The sequence below is a fragment of the Plecotus auritus genome (genome assembly GCF_963455305.1).
Source record: "Plecotus auritus genome assembly, chromosome: 8".
Taxonomy (NCBI): domain Eukaryota; kingdom Metazoa; phylum Chordata; class Mammalia; order Chiroptera; family Vespertilionidae; genus Plecotus; species Plecotus auritus.
The window spans coordinates 11,176,230-11,193,343 of record NC_137782.1 but is presented as its reverse complement, the minus strand read 5'-3'; the positions used below and the strand labels follow the sequence as shown (position 1 = coordinate 11,193,343).

At 41.2% G+C, this 17,114-nt stretch overlaps 1 protein-coding gene across 5 annotated transcripts in view; it reads right to left on the bottom strand.

Moving 5' to 3' along the window:
* Positions 1-17,114, bottom strand: part of DYM (dymeclin) — a 260,359-nt gene that overhangs the window by 222,149 nt on the left and 21,096 nt on the right. For all 5 annotated transcript variants that reach the window (XM_080684272.1, XM_080684270.1, XM_080684273.1 and 2 more), the window contains one exon: positions 2,229-2,281. In XM_080684272.1, coding sequence (XP_080540398.1) covers positions 2,229-2,281 — 53 coding nt within the window. The remainder of the gene's footprint in view (positions 1-2,228; positions 2,282-17,114) is intronic.

Below are 17,114 nucleotides of genomic sequence, written 5' to 3'. Positions count from 1 at the left end.
TTCCTAAGTATCCACATTTCAAAGAGACATGAGGTCCCAGAACTTGGAAACACCTCTAGGTCTAAAAAGCCAAGGCAGGGAGAGTGTATCTGGCTCCTAAAGAGCTTTTATTTACATACCAAAGGACTGGAGTAAAGAGGAGAAGAGGGGGACAGCTAACTCCTTCCCCTTTATAAGAAGAAAAACACACACCCTCCCCCAGCTACTCACATAAAACAACTGAGCTGGCTCGCAAAGCATCTCCTAGCTGGTAAGAACTAGGACAAAGGAGGACCAATGCACTTATTTACTGTGAGGTACTTAGTAAGAACTCTGTCTCTGATCCAGAAAACCTGTGGGCATTCAGGGAAAAAGGTAAGAAAAATTAACATAAAAAGCCCAACAAAAATAATGGCCACAAACTTCCCAAAATTGATGGAAAAACATTAATCTATGTATCCAAGAATATCAACAAATTCCAAGTAGAATAAAAAATAAATTTAAAATTTTAAGGTAAGGAGAAAATCTTAAAAGCAGCAAGAAAAAAACAACACTCATCATTTATAGGGGAACAACAATACAATTAAACAGACTTCCCATCTGAAAGAAAGGAGACTAGAGGACGATGGCATGATACCATCAAAAGAATTTTTAAAATATCAACCAAGAAGGGGGAAAAAAGGAGACATATGTACTACTATTTGTAATACTTTAAACAATAAAATTTAAAAACATAATAATAAAATAAAATAAATAAAATATCAACCAAGAATTCTATATCCAGAAAAATCTCTCCTTCATAAATGAAGACAACAAGGAGGATGGTGGGCAACTTTACAGGGAAGTAACTTGACAAACACAACCCTGACCAAGTAATCAAGGTCAGTAGCATCAGTGATAGCTCATGTGGTAGCACTTACTCCTAATATGATGTGTTGAGAACAGCACTTCACCTCTGTGGTCTGCCTCCTACAGACCCATCACCCCAGTGTAACCGTGAGAAAAACATCAAACAAACTCAAATCAAGGGATATTCGGAAAAGTACCCTACTAGTACTCCTCAAAACTCTAAAAATCATCAAAAGTAAGAAAAATCCGAAAAACCATTGCAGACCAGAGAAGGCTAGGGAGACAAGATGACTAAATGTACTGTGGTATCCTGAATGAGATCCTGGAAAAGAAAAAGGACAGTAAGAAAAAACTACTGAAATCTGAATAAAGTATTGAGTTTAGTTAATAGTACTGTATCAGTGGTGACTTTCTGATTGTGACAAATGTACCATATTAATGTAAGATGTTAACAATAAGGGAAACTGATGAGAGTTATATGGGAACTCTATAGCTCTGTAACTTTTCTGTAAATCTAAAGCTATTCTAAAATTAAGTTTTTATTTTAAAAATCTCAATAGATTTAATAGCATATGACATACAACAGAAGACAAGATTAGTAAACAAAAGATAGGTTAAAAGAAAATATACTCTTGAAGGTCTGAGAGGGGAAAAAATGAACATAAAAAGCCCAACAAAAATAATGGCAACTAACTTCCCAAAAATTGATGGAAAAACATTAATCTATACAAAGAAAAAAAGCCTTAACAGACATATGAGACATACTGAAAAAGTTAAAAGAAGTATAACAGAAGTCCCAGAGAAGAGGAGAAACAGAATAGGATAGAAACAGTGTATAAATCAATAATGGCTGAGAATTTTCCAAAACTGATGAAAGGTATCAACCAACAGATTTAAAAAGCTCTACAAACCTCAAGCAGCAAAAAAAGAAAAGAAAACCACTCCTCAGCACATCATTCTAAAATGCTAAAAACCAAAGAACAAGGAGAAAAACTTTAGAACATCCCAAGAAAAAAATTCCATTATTTTCAAAGGGAAAACAATAACATTGTCAGCTTTCATCTCAACAAAAATGAGACAAGCAGAAAAAGAGAATGATATCTTTAAAGCACCACCCAGTCATTAGCAATAAAACACATGCTTAGCAGAGTCTATTACCACTACTGCAAATTAACCAAGCATGTGTTTTATTGCTAATGACTGAATGGTACATCCTAGTAGCATCAATGAGCACCATGAAGAGAATTATTATCATCATCATCATCAAGAAAACATTAATTCAATTCATATTACACTATAAAAATTTATAATAGAAAATTTCAAGTAAGTACCCACACACACATACATATACATATATATGCATACATACATACACACACATGCTCATTTCCCCACCTTACCTAAAGACCTGCAGACTGAAATAGTTGCCTCCTCCAAGAGCTTCAAATCAGTACTGGAAAGATAGAAGAAAGATAATTAATAATTATAACACTAAATATGTACATATTAGTTAAAGAAATATATAAAAATAAAGAAGAGAAAAATAATTTAGAAGGAAAATATGATATACCAGAGGCCCGGTGCACAGATTCGTGCACCGGTGGGGTCCCTCAGCCTGGCCTGTGCCCTCTCGCAATCCAGGACCCCTCAGGGGATGTAGTAGTGCATGAGGCGGCAGGTCGCCAGGGAGGAGCCCGCTCATCGCAGTCCCACTGCGCCTGCCGCCACCTGCTAGCACTCCTGCGGAGGCGGGAGAAGCTCACGCTGCCGCAGCTGTGCTCACCAGCCGTGAGCCCAGCATCTAGCTAAGCGGCGCTCCCACTGTGGGAGCGCACTGACCACCAGGGAGCAGCTCATGCATTGAGCGTCTGCCCCCTAGTGGTCAGTGCGCATCATAGCAACCCGTCAAACGGTTGACCGGTCACTTAGGGTTTTATATATATATAGATAGTAGTGAACAATAAAATCAGCACAATAAAATGAAGCTTCTATTTTCAATGTAATTAGGAAATTTACTATAATTCTTCATATGACATTCCTAAAAGATAAGAGCTCAGGGCACCCTGCCTTTCAGGCATTGAGGCAGGGAGGAAAGGTGGGACTGGAGACTTAGAAAAATTTGATAAAGGCACACCAAAGTATAGAGCAAAAGGCAGGGGGCCCCCTGCCCATTTGTAAGGAGAGTACATGGGATACACTTATTTAGAAAAATACCATTATTTTCAGGAAATGGGTTTTTGTTGTTGTTGTTGTTTGTTTGTTAATCCTCACCTGAGGATACTTTTCCATTGATTTTCAGGGAGAGGGGAAGAGAAAGGGAAAGACAGAGAGAAACATTGATGTGAGAGAAACATATCAAATGGTTGCCTCCGGCACGAGCCCGAACAGGGCCTGGGCCAGGACCCTTTGGTCTGCAGGCTGACACTCTATCCACTGAGTCACACTGGCCAGGGCCAGATGGGGATTTTTAAAGTAGCCGCAGAAGAGCTGCCTTCCTTCCTTCCTCTCCTCCCCTCCCTGGAGCCCTACCGCCCATCCATCCTAATGGGTATGAAATCCAGGGAAGGAAGGAATATAGATAAGCAAATTGAAGCTTCCAAGGAGTTTAATATTCCTGGAATCGGAGCTACAGGAAGAACAGGAACTAGCTTTAGAGTCTGGGGACCGGTTTAAACGATTCCTGTTCTTTTCTGCTAATACACAGGGCACAACAAATCCTCCAAACAGGCAACTCTTCCATGGCTCCCTGAAAAATCCCCACCTCTTAAGACATCTATAAAAATAAAGAAGAGAAAAATACTATCACTGACGAGGCACACTTTTAAAAAGAAAGGATCCATAAGCATTTAAAGGCTCTGACAAGAAAATTTTAGAGAAACTGTGGAAGAACACTAATTGCTTTAGCCATCTCCAGAACTACGCTGTCCAGGAGGCTACCCGCTGGCCACATGCAGTGTGACCTGTGGCCGGTCCAAATTGAGATGTGCTGAAATACAAAGTACACACAGATTTCAAAGATTAAAAAGGATAAAACATGCTTCATTATAAATCCTTATGTTCATGAAATTATAACATTTGTGATATACTGGGTTAAATGAAATATTATTAAAATTAATTTCACCTGTTTCATTTTACTTTTTTCATGTGGCTAATACAAAACTTTCAACTACATGAATGTATTACATATTTCTTTTTTGTTCTTGTTAACAAAGGTTTATTTTTATATGAACCTAGCTCCACACCAGACACAGAGGACAGGAGGGGACAGACAGGGTCACGGCCCTTACACTCATACTCGGGACAGCCACCGCCGCGTCTTCCATCCTCACCGCAGCCTGACAAGGCCGGTGAATGGGGAGGAGTCCAGACAGGCGACTGGACGAGAGATATGCTATTTTCTGACGAGGGGACACAGAGGGACAGGACACAGTGGTACATAAAAACAGAGATGCCAGCAGTTAGATGCCTGTCTAGGCCTGAAACAGAAGGAAGTCTGGACTTAACATGCGACTGGGAAGTGCCTGCTGCCGTCAGAAATGGCCTTGCGTTAGGACAACGGCTCAAGTTGCTTCCTTTCCCCGGTGGGTGCAGGACACCCAGTAGGCCGACAGGTGCAGCCAGGAAAAGCACAGGTGGGACCCGGGCCAGCAGAAGCTCAGAAAATCTGAACCTTTTCTGCTGATGTGAGAATCTCAGGTCTTTGCTCGGCTCCGCTGTTTTATTTGGGAGTCTGACAACGGAGCTAAGACGGTGTCAGCGCTGAGAACCGAGCCCCTGGTGGATGGGAGGGTGGATGGGGTCCTTCTCAGATGAGCACAGTCCTAGTTTAGGCAAACATCAAGTAAAAAAGGCATGCCACCAGTCGGCCCCGAGATGTCTGTCTGACTCCTGCGCCCTGAAGATGGGGTCACAGGCCATCCTCCGGGTCGCGTTCATTCCCTGAGTGACAGGAGTCCCGGACGAGCCTGTCCTGTGCAGACAACCAACCCCAGTGCACAGACCACAGGCCTCCGCACTGTGAAGACACAGCTATAAGCACCAGGACTCCTCACTTATCCCTTCCTACCGCTTCCGGAGGGCCTGCCCCAGGGGTTGGGGGGAGGGCCACAAGGACAGAAGCCCCCGCCTTTGGGTCCTGACGGGGACACAGACAAACACAGAAGCATTTACAATGCAAGTGCTAGGGCCAGGAGCGGGGCTGACCGCGAGAGGTCGATTTCAGGGCTGCATTTGGCAAAGTTGAAGGGCACAGCTTGGCTCAAACTTCCCTCCCACCCCCCACCCGTCTTAAAGTGTTACTTCTGGGGACCCAGAAGCGCCCCCTTCATAACTCTATGTGGGGGTTTTGAATAGACTAGTGAGAATCAGAAATTTTTTAAAAGCTTTCTTCCCTTAAGCACCCGGATAGCATTATTTACAGAGTCCACGTTTATAAAACATTGTTCTAGAACTTACCACTAAATTACATTTCCTACTTTCCCCCCTTGAACGTCTGAGCTAAACATCATCACGGCCCCAGTGACTTCGGGTCCTTATTTTCTTGACGCCGCGTCGTCCTTCTCCTGTTTTGTCTTTTCGGCGGGCCTCTTGGCCTCCGCGTCACTCTCGGTGTGGCCTGACTCCTCAAAGTGTCCCCCGTGGGAGAGGCTGTCACCTTCCTTGATCTCAAAGTATTTCTACCAGTGATGCTCTAAAACCTGTCTCTCACAAATTAAGACAGTGTCATGTATAAAAAGCATTATACATGGCCACACACAGCCAAGGCCCACTGACTGCTTCAGTGGGTATGCTATTCCCTTAAGAATCTCAAATTATCTTCCTATTAAAAAAAGATAAATATCTTTTCAAAATGAAGTCTTTAAGCTTCATCTAAGATTTAAAAAAATTTTAGCCCAAATCATCTAGAAATAACCTACAGTAAAGTGCTTACAGGTACTAGATATTTTTCGAGTATCTGCACACCTCACAACATCTGTCGGTCTGCTGTCCCCCCATCCCTTTCTCCTACCTTCCCATCTCCCCCTCGGGGTGAGCAGAGCAGGGCAGCCAGGCTTGCTCAGCATGACCCACTCCCTGGCCACAGGTGACTGTCAGGGATAGATGTCTAATGTAAGCCACACCAGAGTCCTGAGGAATTTGGAATTGAGATGGAAAGACAGGTTTTCTGATGGCTGGAACTTGAAGGCAACGCTGAGGGTTATGGGAAGCCATCCTCCACCCACTGAGAGGCAGAGAAAGCGGTTAGTGAGAAAGTGAATAGAAGAGCCTTGTGGACAGAAGCAGCAATAAACAGAGAGGCCTCTCAGGATCCCTGCTGGCCTTCTGATTCTTGGGACCAGTTCTTCCCAGAGCCTGACTGCGTTTATGATCTTTGATTCTATTAGACTCCACCCCTATCTCTTCATCACATAATCCCCTCTTTCTGGCATATGCTAAATCAAATTGATTTTTGCTAATAAGCAAAAGGTTCTAATTAACAAATCACTGTGGTAAGATTTAATAATACACTTAGTAGTTGGCAAGAAGTGGGAACTATGAATTACTCAGTTTATGGGTTACTCAGGGGAAAAAAAGTAGAAGTATAAAATGCAAAAGATTGTAAAGAGCTTTATGAGGTTAATAACTAGACCACATGCATAAAATCTGTTTCACTGGTGCTTCTACCTTCTTCAGTCAATAACACTCTCAAAGCTCGCTAGAACCAAGAGCTTCAATTATACACATGTGGTTATAACCTTCAAAAACTTCTGAATTTGTTCATTCAACAAACATTACCTAGATGCCCAGGACATGTTGGGCTCTATGAACGATGCTACCTCTCTCTCCAGGCTACATAGAGGAATGAAGCAGCAGAGACTACTGGGAAGTATGAAAATCAAGACCAGCCCTTTGCCTAAGCTCATAGGAAGTGCACCCAACCTACCCTAGGAGCAATGAAGGAAGGCTTCCTGGAGGAAGAAACTGTGTCCTGAAGAAGCAAAAGAAATCAGTTGGGCAGACCAAAGGAGAGGGCTTTCCAGACGCAGGAATAGTGTACCAAAGGCATTGCAGTCACAACCTGGCATGTTCGCGGAAGCGGAGATTAATCAACATTGGAGAAGGGCAAGTACAAGCCTGGAGAAATATACTAGATGGCTAGAACACAGACTTCAGTTTCTCCACTTGTTCTCAACAGAAAGGTTCCCAAAACAGGTTTCTGATTGATTTCTAAGACAATATTAGCCTAAAAAGGATTAATTACACATGTGTTAGTAAGGTTGTTCGGACATTACTTCTTCCAGGAAACCTTCTTTGATCACCTAACACCAGGTGAGAAGTCTGGTTACTGCTCCAAAAGCATCCAATCGAAAAACTGAGCACATAGTAGTAAGATTGCCCGATTATCTGTCTGTGGCCCCCCTAAATTGTGGGCTCCTTGCTCATCACAGCATTCGCAGCTTGGTGCAAAGCAGGCACTTAATAAAAATGCACTGAGTGAGTGAATGGCAGACACTTCACTACCAAAAAACGAAATTAAATTATTTCCCTGTTCATCAAGAAACACTCGACACTCTCCAGCCCTCAAGGCAAGGTCTGCCCCCAGGTTTTAATTTTATTAAAATATTTTTTAAACACTGATTTGCTTCCAAATGTAAAATAATATATCTTCTGAAGGAGTCTGACTGTTTTTATCATTCAAGGATGCAGAGACCTGGAAAGGCTGAGAATTATCTCGTGGCTCTCGGAAAGCTCCCTCTGGTGGTAAGGCAGCCAGCACCTGCCATTCTGTGACCAGGTCCATCAGGGTTGGGTTCTGAAACAGCACCTCTGCCATAGCCTCCTCAATAATCACCACTTCGGGTCAGAAGCACCTGCAGTGCCCAGATTATAAGCTCCATGAGAACAGGAAAAATGTCTCATCTACCCACGCATCCCCACCTTGCCTGGTGCAGTGGCTCAGCCAGAAGGCAAACACTTGGTAATTGCCTATCAAATAAGGGATTCTCAGAGCTGTTTTCTGCAGTGTCCCTGCAATTTCTGCACCCTGAAGCCTTACTTACTTCTACAAAGGAAATCAGCCAGGCACACCCCTGCCAAAAGCAACACGCTGACTGTTATAATAGAATTCCTTTCCTCCCACCTCTCCATCCTCCAATTTTCTGAACTTCTTGGAACATTTTAAGAATAATCTTCTTTCTTATTTGCTTGATTTAGAGCTAAAATGAGGTGGCAAGCAACTGGGGTGGTTGGTAACTGTTGCTGAGTATTATAGGCATCTATGCACAGCACTGCTTTAGTTAAACAAATGAGCTCAGATGTTCTGGCAGCAGGCAACTAACAAATCACCATTTGCAGTAAATAAAACTAAAATGGTACTGCAGAATATGCCAATGTTTCCAAGACAATTGGAAACCGAATGCTGTTTTTGAAGGTAGATTTGGGGCACTAAAAGCATACAAAAAAAGGGCGAAAAGGCAGCAAATATTCACACCAATACAGATTAAGAAATAAGCACCATACAGAGTACTTCAAACACTCTATCCATACACAGACTCCCACTCCGGGTCAATGTGAAAAATGTCAATATGGGAGATTAGCGATAAATAACATAAAACTAGTAATCTCTTAATCAAACTTTTGCTAAGTGAACTAAATCTAGATAAACAACCATATTGACCCAAAGACCAGATGTGGCTCTGAAGCAATCCTTTTCTGTGCGAGTATCAGGCTCCTCCTTCTCATCACTCCAGCAGCAACATAAACAGAGGGAGTCTCAGAACAGAAGCCTCAGCTTTGCTGGTGACACCCAAATGAACAAGGAGACCTATGCCCAAGAGTGTCTCTCTCTCTCTCTCTCTCTCTCTCTCTCTCTCTCACACACACACACACACACACACACACACACACACACACCAAGCAAATCTGAAACCAGTCTCGGGATTTTCCATAGTTTTAAGAACCTTCAATGGGCTTCCCTGAAGATAATTCAGCAAGGAAACGGTAATTAAAATTTTCACACCTATAGGGAAGTTCTTAAACATCACCACTGTCGTCTCTGGGCTACATTCTAAGTCTGTTCTTGTGACTTCATGAAGAAAATCTCCCTAGGAAGACATCTGTCATCATCCTCAACCTCACACTGTGCATGCTTCTATGAGAGCTTTCATAACAAAATTCCCCAATAATACAGCTGGATTATTTCTAAGTTATATCTCAAGTAATCAATGTAATCTATGCCACCTCTGCTGAGAACAGCAACTTACATCATGGCAAAGTAACTGGGAAGTGTAGGTAGCAGAGAAGACTGGCAAGGGAAAACAGAGCAAAAGAGTGAAGAACCTTCAAGTCGTGTTAAGGAGATTGAATTGTATCTTACACACAACAGGAAGCCATTAAGCACAGAATCAAAAACACACACTAACAGAATTATTAAAGCAGCAGCAAGGTGCCCTGGGTATGGGTAAAACCAACTTGAGGTTTTTAAGAGTGGGGGGATGTTAATAATAATAATGCCTGCATGGTGCACTGGATAAAGCCTAACCTTGTATTACAACCACTAAAATTAACCACCTCTGCCAAGTGCTGGGCCAGCTAACCTGGATAAACCACTAATGGTTACTACAGCAGAACACAGTCAAACACATAATCTTTAAGAATTCTAGCCAATTCTACTGAAGTTATATACCAAATCGGAACACTAGGAGGAAATACTAACAGGAAGAATATGGAAGGTCTGCATCACTGGACTCATAGGCGGGTCACTTTCAACACTTAAATTCCAAGTGTTCTCCCTCTCAACTTAACCATGACCATCAATTAGCAAACTCGGGAACACTAGCGCATGGATTTCCAATCATGTGGCCTATTATTAAAAACACTGTACACCCCTGGTATAATGGGAAGAGTACAGATTTTGAAGCCACAGAATGTAAGTTCAGCTTCCTCATCTCCTATGGGCATGACCTAGCCACATTACTTCATTTGAACCTCAGTTTCCTCATCTTTGAAAGGGAGGTGAGGATGCCGCCATCTCACAGGACAGTGTAAGGACTACTTACAATGTATGGAAAGTGCCCAGCACGTAGCTCAATAATTGTGAGTTCCTAACCAACAACAATACAGCAAAACCACAAGTACCAGACTGCCAAACGTATATATTTATTCACAATACTTCTTACAAGTATTTTGCCAGTCTCTGCTCCCCCTCACCCCCGCCATGGAACAGAAGGGAAGTATAAAGCATAATTTAATTTTTGGAGTACTTTTACACTTTGAAATAGTCTCAAACAGATGTAAAAAAAATAAAATAACTGTAGGTGATCTGCTTTATTTACATTACTGTTTCACTATAGTCAAAATATAACCCTTGTGGATTACAAAGGAAATCAGTATTCCTTATTCACCCAGCAAAACTATTAACTTTTAATAAGTGGCAGAACAGAAATTAAATCTAGGTATTCTTTTCTTTTTTTAAAGAAAATGGCTTTTATATTATAAAAATGAAACATGCTAAAACCACCATGAAGTAACGCTACACACCTATCAGAACTGTTAAAATTTTTTTAAAAGTGACATCAAATGCTGGCCAGGATGCAGAGAAACTGGATCTCTCACATACATTACTGGTGGGAATGTAAACTGACACTGTCACTCTGGAAAACAGCCTGGCAGTTTTGTAAAAGACTAAACATACACTTACCATACATCCTAGAAACTGCACTCTTGAGCATTTATCTCAAAGAAATAAAAACTTATGTTCATACAAAAACCTGTACACAAACGTTCACTGCAGCTTTATTCATTGTAGCTAACAACTGGAAATACTCCAAGTGTCCTTCAATGGGTCACTGTTTAGAAAAACTATGGTACATACGCAACATAGAACACCACACAGCAATAAAAAGGAATATACTGATGATACACAACAATCTGAATGCATCTCAAGGACACTACGCTGAGTGATGGGAGCCAATCTCAAAATATGACATATTGTACTATTCCACTTACTTAACTTTTTGAAATAACAAAATTATGGAGACAGAAAACTGACTAGCAGCTGCCTGCGGTTAGAGCTGGGAGGGAGAAAGAATGGGGTAGTTATAAAGGAAAAGCACAGGGAGCCTTGCTGGAAAACAAGTATCTTGATTGTGGTGGTGGTTAAACAAGTGATAAAATTACAGAGTAATAGACACACACAAATGAGTGCATGTATAACTAATTGCTGAAATCACAATAACCTTTGTGGATTGTACCAATGTCACCTTCCTGAAATGAACTGTAGCTATGCAAGATGCTACCACGGGGAGACTGAGTGAAGGATGCGAGGGACCTCACTGTGCATTTTTTGCAATCTCCTCTGTCTCTATTATTTCAAAATAACAAATTTTAAAAACTGAAAAAAATTAAGGCTATAGAACCTATGTAAGAGTTACATAAATATACACGTTTTTTTAAATATATTTTATTGATTTCAGAGAGGAAGGGAGAGAGAGATAGAAACATCAATGATGAGAATCATTGAGTGGCTGCCTCCCGCACGCCCCCTACTGGGGATCGAGCCCGCAACCCCAGGCATGTGCCCTTGACCAGAATCGAACCCGGGACCCTTTGGTCTGCAGACCAACGCTCTATCCACTGAGCCAAACCAGCTAGGGCCATAAATACACACATTTTAAAAATGCACACATGTATACAATTGTGTGGGAACAAGATTATGCTCTACAAGTGGTTTTATAACTGGCTTTAACCACTTAGTATGTTATGGATCTTTTTCCATGTCTATAAACATGATTATTTTTAATGACTGTATATTGTTCTAGCACGCAGATGTACCATTTTCATTTATTTACTAGAGACCCGGTGCATGAAAATTCATGCACTGGAAGGGGGGGTCCCTCAGCCTGGCCTGCCCCCTCTCACAGTCTGGGAACCCTCATGGGCGGGAGGCAACCCGGCAATCAGGGGAAGGTGATGCCCCATCACACCTCTGCTGCTGCCACTGCCGGCAGCACAAGCCTCAGCCGGCCCTGGTTACCTGAGCCTCAGGCGGCCCTGGGCAGCTGCCATCCAAGGCTTGCCTGTGCCTCGGGCTGGCCCTGGGCGGCTGGGCAGACACCATCTGAGGCTTGCCTGCGCCTCAGGCTGGCCCTGGGAGGCTGGGGGGCTGAGGAGACTGGGGGACTCCTAGGGGCAGGCCCGGCCTTGCCGCACACCTGCCACCCCGGCAGGGCTGAGGGGACTGGCGCCGCCATCTGTGGCTGTGGGCGCCGCCATCTTTGAGGGCAAGGCAGTCAATTAGCATATTCCCTCCTTATTGGCTGTGGGCGCTGCCATCTTTGCAATGGCGTGAGGGTCAATTAGCATATTCCCTCTTTATTAGATAGGATTCAGTCTCCTTACTTGTTAGCAATTTTCTGCTATCATAAACATTGCAATGAACATCTATACTAATACATATCTATCTTTTTACATATATTTCCGAACTCATCCAATTATCTCCTTAACATAAACTCTAGAAGTGAAATTGCTAAATCAATGAACACTTCTGTTCTGATGAATATTGCCAATTACATTCCAGAAAGAATTAACCAATTACATTCCCACCAAAGGTGCATAACTGTAACTTAAGAACCGACACATATTCCTAAATTTGCAAAATTCCAAACCAAGATCTTTGACACCAAATCTAGTGATCTTTACACTCAAATAGGTATGTATTGACAGTAAGCAAGCATAAGAACCTGTATGACAAATACAGACATTTTTCCCTCTAAAATGGCCTAGAGAGAGGGATTCATAAAGGATGTAACATCTAACTGGCAAATTATTATCCTACCACTGTAAATGTAAAATAAATTCTATTGAGCGCTGCCTAAATTCTTGCACTGTATAAGCAGTTTTTGTATTATATAACGTGGGGGTACATCAAGAACTACGGAGAATTTATGACTTCTTTGGATTTTAACTCTGCATAAAATCCTCTGGCATGACAAACAAATCTGGCCTTCAAGAATGGTATAGCGGAGAGGATACAGCAATGTTCAGAGGCAGAAAGCGGGTCGGGGGAAAAAGCAAACATTAAGTTAAAAGTTGTGGTTATTATTTTTTCATTATAAAAATAGATGATTAGCTGAGTTGGCATGGCTCAGTGGTTGAGTGTCAACCTATGAACCAGGAGGTCATGGTTCAATTCCCAGTCAGGGCACATGCCCAGGTTACTGGCTCAATCCCCAGTGGGGGTTGTGCAGGAGGCAGCCAATCAATGATTCTTTCTCATCACTGATGTTTCTATCTCTCTCTCCCTCTCCCTCCCTTTCTGAAATCAATAAAAATATGTTTAAAAATACAACCACTTATGTAGAAAATGTCTCCAAATGTCAGCCACAATTCACAAGGTGACAGGAGAGAAGAGAAACAACCTGGCCTTGATGGTTAGACCGCTGTCCACCACAACCTAGGGAAACCCTGCCATTAGTTTATGAATGAAAAAAAAAGAAAAGTAAAAGACCAAAGCTCAGTGTAAGAGCATGCATTCCTTCATTCATCAATACAGTTCCATTGTTAGGTGGCAAACAATTTTCCCAAACTGAAAAATAAAGAAAGAACATTTGTTAGTAAGGGGAAAAGTTAATTTCATATGAAGCCTGTAGTTCAAGAATTCAAGTGTCTACAACCAAAATCCTATACAATAAAAGCCTACTATGCTAAGTGTCCAGTTGACCAGTTGGCCATTCAACTAATCAAAGCATAGTATGCTAAGGATATGCTAAGGCCACTCAACCACTCACTATGACATGCACTGACCACCAGGGGGCAGACAGTCGACCGGTCTACCAGTTGCTATGATGTTCACTGACCACCAGGGGGCAGATGCTCCGACCAGTAGGTTAGCTTGCTGCTGGGGTCCGGCCAATCGGGACTGAGTGAGATGGGCCGGACACGCCCCAGAGCCCTCCCATGGTCTCTCCCCAGCTGGCCAACCCTCTTGTGTCTCTCCCTGGCCCCGATCATGCACCAAGCAGGGGGGGGGGGGGATTCCCTCAGCCTGGCCTGTGCCCTCTCACAATCCGGAACCCCTCAGGGGATGTCGGAGAGCCAGTTTCGGCCTGGCCTGAGGGACCCCACTGGTTCACAAATTCGTGCACCGGGCCTCTAGTAAGTATATAAAATGGCTCATCTAATAAACTATATACCTATTTCTGATAACTGTCACATATGAAAATATGTAAGAGTTATTTACATATTTTAGTAACTGGTGAAACCGATCAGACATACTACAGTTGACAAGTGAAATACCACGAATTAATGGAAGCAGCACACTTAGGCTGATAACTTACTATTGGCCTGTGTCCTATATCATGGAGCCAACATTATACAGCACTAGAAGGAACTGCTTGAGGCCCCATAGCAGTTTCTACCAACTAACGTTCTTTTTTTTCTTTTCCGCTTTCTTTTCTTTACTACCAGCCCATGTGTCTCACTCTTCATCTGTCCACATTTTTTATTTTAAAGTAACATAAGAGGTACCAATGGACACTGCCAGGCCATTGTGTTGACCCTCAGGGATTAAAGGAGAAAAAAGAGGTTGAATAATATAACATCTTAGAAAAGAAGCTTACCAATTAATTGTAGAACACTGCAACCTAAAAGAAGTATTATCATATTCTCAAATACAGAAATATTTGAGTTCCCACATATCAGATTTTTTAAAAATTACACTACAGAAAAATAATTTATTTTTAAAAACTAAAAGTTCCAACTAAGTATATACTTAGCAGAACTTCATTCATTTGAAACCCATTAATTTAGAACTTGGCATTTTTTGGCTAAAATTGAGTTGACACTAACTTTTGTGTTATAATTTAAGAAAAGTATTTCAACAAGGGAGGAGATTTATTTAACCTTCTGCCAAAAAAAGTGTTTAAAGACTTTAGCACATTAATTGTTGATATGCAAACAAATTTGCTAATTATATATAACTTGCAATCTGTGTAGACATATATATTATTAAAATTTCTCTCACCTTGATTATTTCATTTGACTTCTTCTAAAAACCCTGAAGTTGGCTGAGAAAACAGGAGTATCCTCATTATACAGGTGACAGAGAGACAGAGAAGCTAAGTAACCTGTTCAAGGTCACAATATAAAAATAAACATATCTAACTTCTAGTTTAATACTCTTTCCATATGAACAGTATTAATTTAGCTACTTTTTTTATTAAAACAAACCCATGTAACATCAGTCTAACACAGTACCACTAGTTGGAATTTCTATAGAGGCCTAAAAGAAGTAGTGCCATACATCTATATTATGATTAAAAACATAAAATTTATGTGAATGATAAAGAACTTGAAGAAAACAATAATTTTAAGTCTAATAAGGAAAGCAGAGGTCTTTCTTATAACTAACTGCTATGAAATAATAAACTGTAGTTTGGTCAGGAAGCTAAATTTTTTAATTACATATTCCCTAATCCACAGCTTTCAGTACTCTAAACTGGTTTTACTTTACTTGTAAGCACACTAATCTCATATGTGAATCTCAATAATAAAGATGATAAACTCATAGTTCAGATCTACTAATGAAAAGAAGATGGGCAGAAAGCTGTTGGTGGGGAAATTATACATAGATTTCTGAACATAGATTTGCTGAACAACTCAAGTAAATATAATTATGAGGTTCATAAAATAAACATTGAAAATGCTTAAGTCCCTCTCACTGAAAATTTTGCCATAAAATGATTTCAAAATTGGTATTATATTAATAATGTCATTTTCAGCCCACAACATACATACTCTGACAAATTATATGTTTGTCAGTTTAAAACAGCATCTGAGCAAATCAACAAGTAACCATTCAGAAAAGTATGGAAGCATTCTTGAGACTTTTTTCACCCTTACCTTAGCAAAGAGAGAATTACAGAAATCATTCACAAAACTAACTAGAATCAGCCCATTCAGTGGTTAAACTGTGGGAATATTAATGTTTAAAAAGGGCCTATTCATAGGAAAAAGTCAAAGGATAAAAACTGCACATAAATTTATTATAGCAATTTTTAACGTACCAAACAGAACCAAAAAGGTATTTATATTCATGTGATTCACAGGCAATCCTATATGCTGTCATTCAACTGCCAAAATGAAAGGAACTGTAACTATGAAAGTGTCAAAGTTTCAGCAACTACCCTGCAAGATAATATTGTATTTATTTTCTCAAGAAAGTAACAGAAAAAAAAAAAAAAAGACTTAAAAATTCAGATTGCAGCCAACACAGTGAGAGAAAGAAATAAGGGTGCACTTGGAACAAAACTTACTTGTCCCCTTATTTTAATGTTTTAAACATGCTAGTTATATCCTCCCCCACATACACAATTTGTCTAAGGGAGAGATCACCTCTGGGCAAACTCAAGTATCTTCTAAAATGATTTTTCATAGAAAGGTATACATGAAGGAACAGATTTTGACTCGAGATGTAAAAACTGAACTTCTTTTGGTCCCTCAATTGAGAAACTAAGATGCCAAAAAAAAGTCTCAAATTATTTATTCCCTTAGTAAAATGGCCTAGTATACTTTTTGTCCCTATTCAAGTAAACCTATGATGAAAGAATTAGAAGTGGGTTTAGAAGACAGTTTAGTAATTATCCCAGGTATCAAAAATTCTAAGAAAAATTTAATTTTACAATCATTTAATTGTTTCTGTCAATTAAAAACTTGTGACCTAATTCAATAAAAGTCTCTTTTCCTGTTTCTCAACTAAGGAAACAGATCAAGAAACTCAGAAAAAACAAACAAACAAACAAAAAAAACTCAGAAAAGATCATTCAGACAGCTCCCCTTAACAGAGACGACACATACTATTCAAGGCAAGGTTAAAATAATGGACAGATTATCCATCAGCTTTCATGTATTAATTATACATAACTAGAGGCCCAGTGCACGAAATTCGTGCACAGGGGTGGGGGTGTCCCTCAGCCTGGTCTGCACCCTCTCCAATCTGGGATCCCTTCGGGATGTCCAACTGCAGTCGGACATCCCTCTCACTATCCAGGACTGCTAGCTCCTTACCGCTCGCCTGCCTGCCTGCCTGATTGATTGCCCCTAACCACTCTGCCTGCTGGCCCGATCACCCCCTAACTGCTCCCCTGCTGGCCCGATCGCCCCCAACTGCCCTCCCCTGCCGGCCTGATTGCCCCCAGCTGCCCTCCCTTGCAGGCCTGGTAGCCCCCAACTGCCCTCCCCTGCTGGCCTGGTCACCCCCAACTGCCCTCCCCTGCCAGCCTGGTTGCACCCAACTGCCCTCCCCTGCT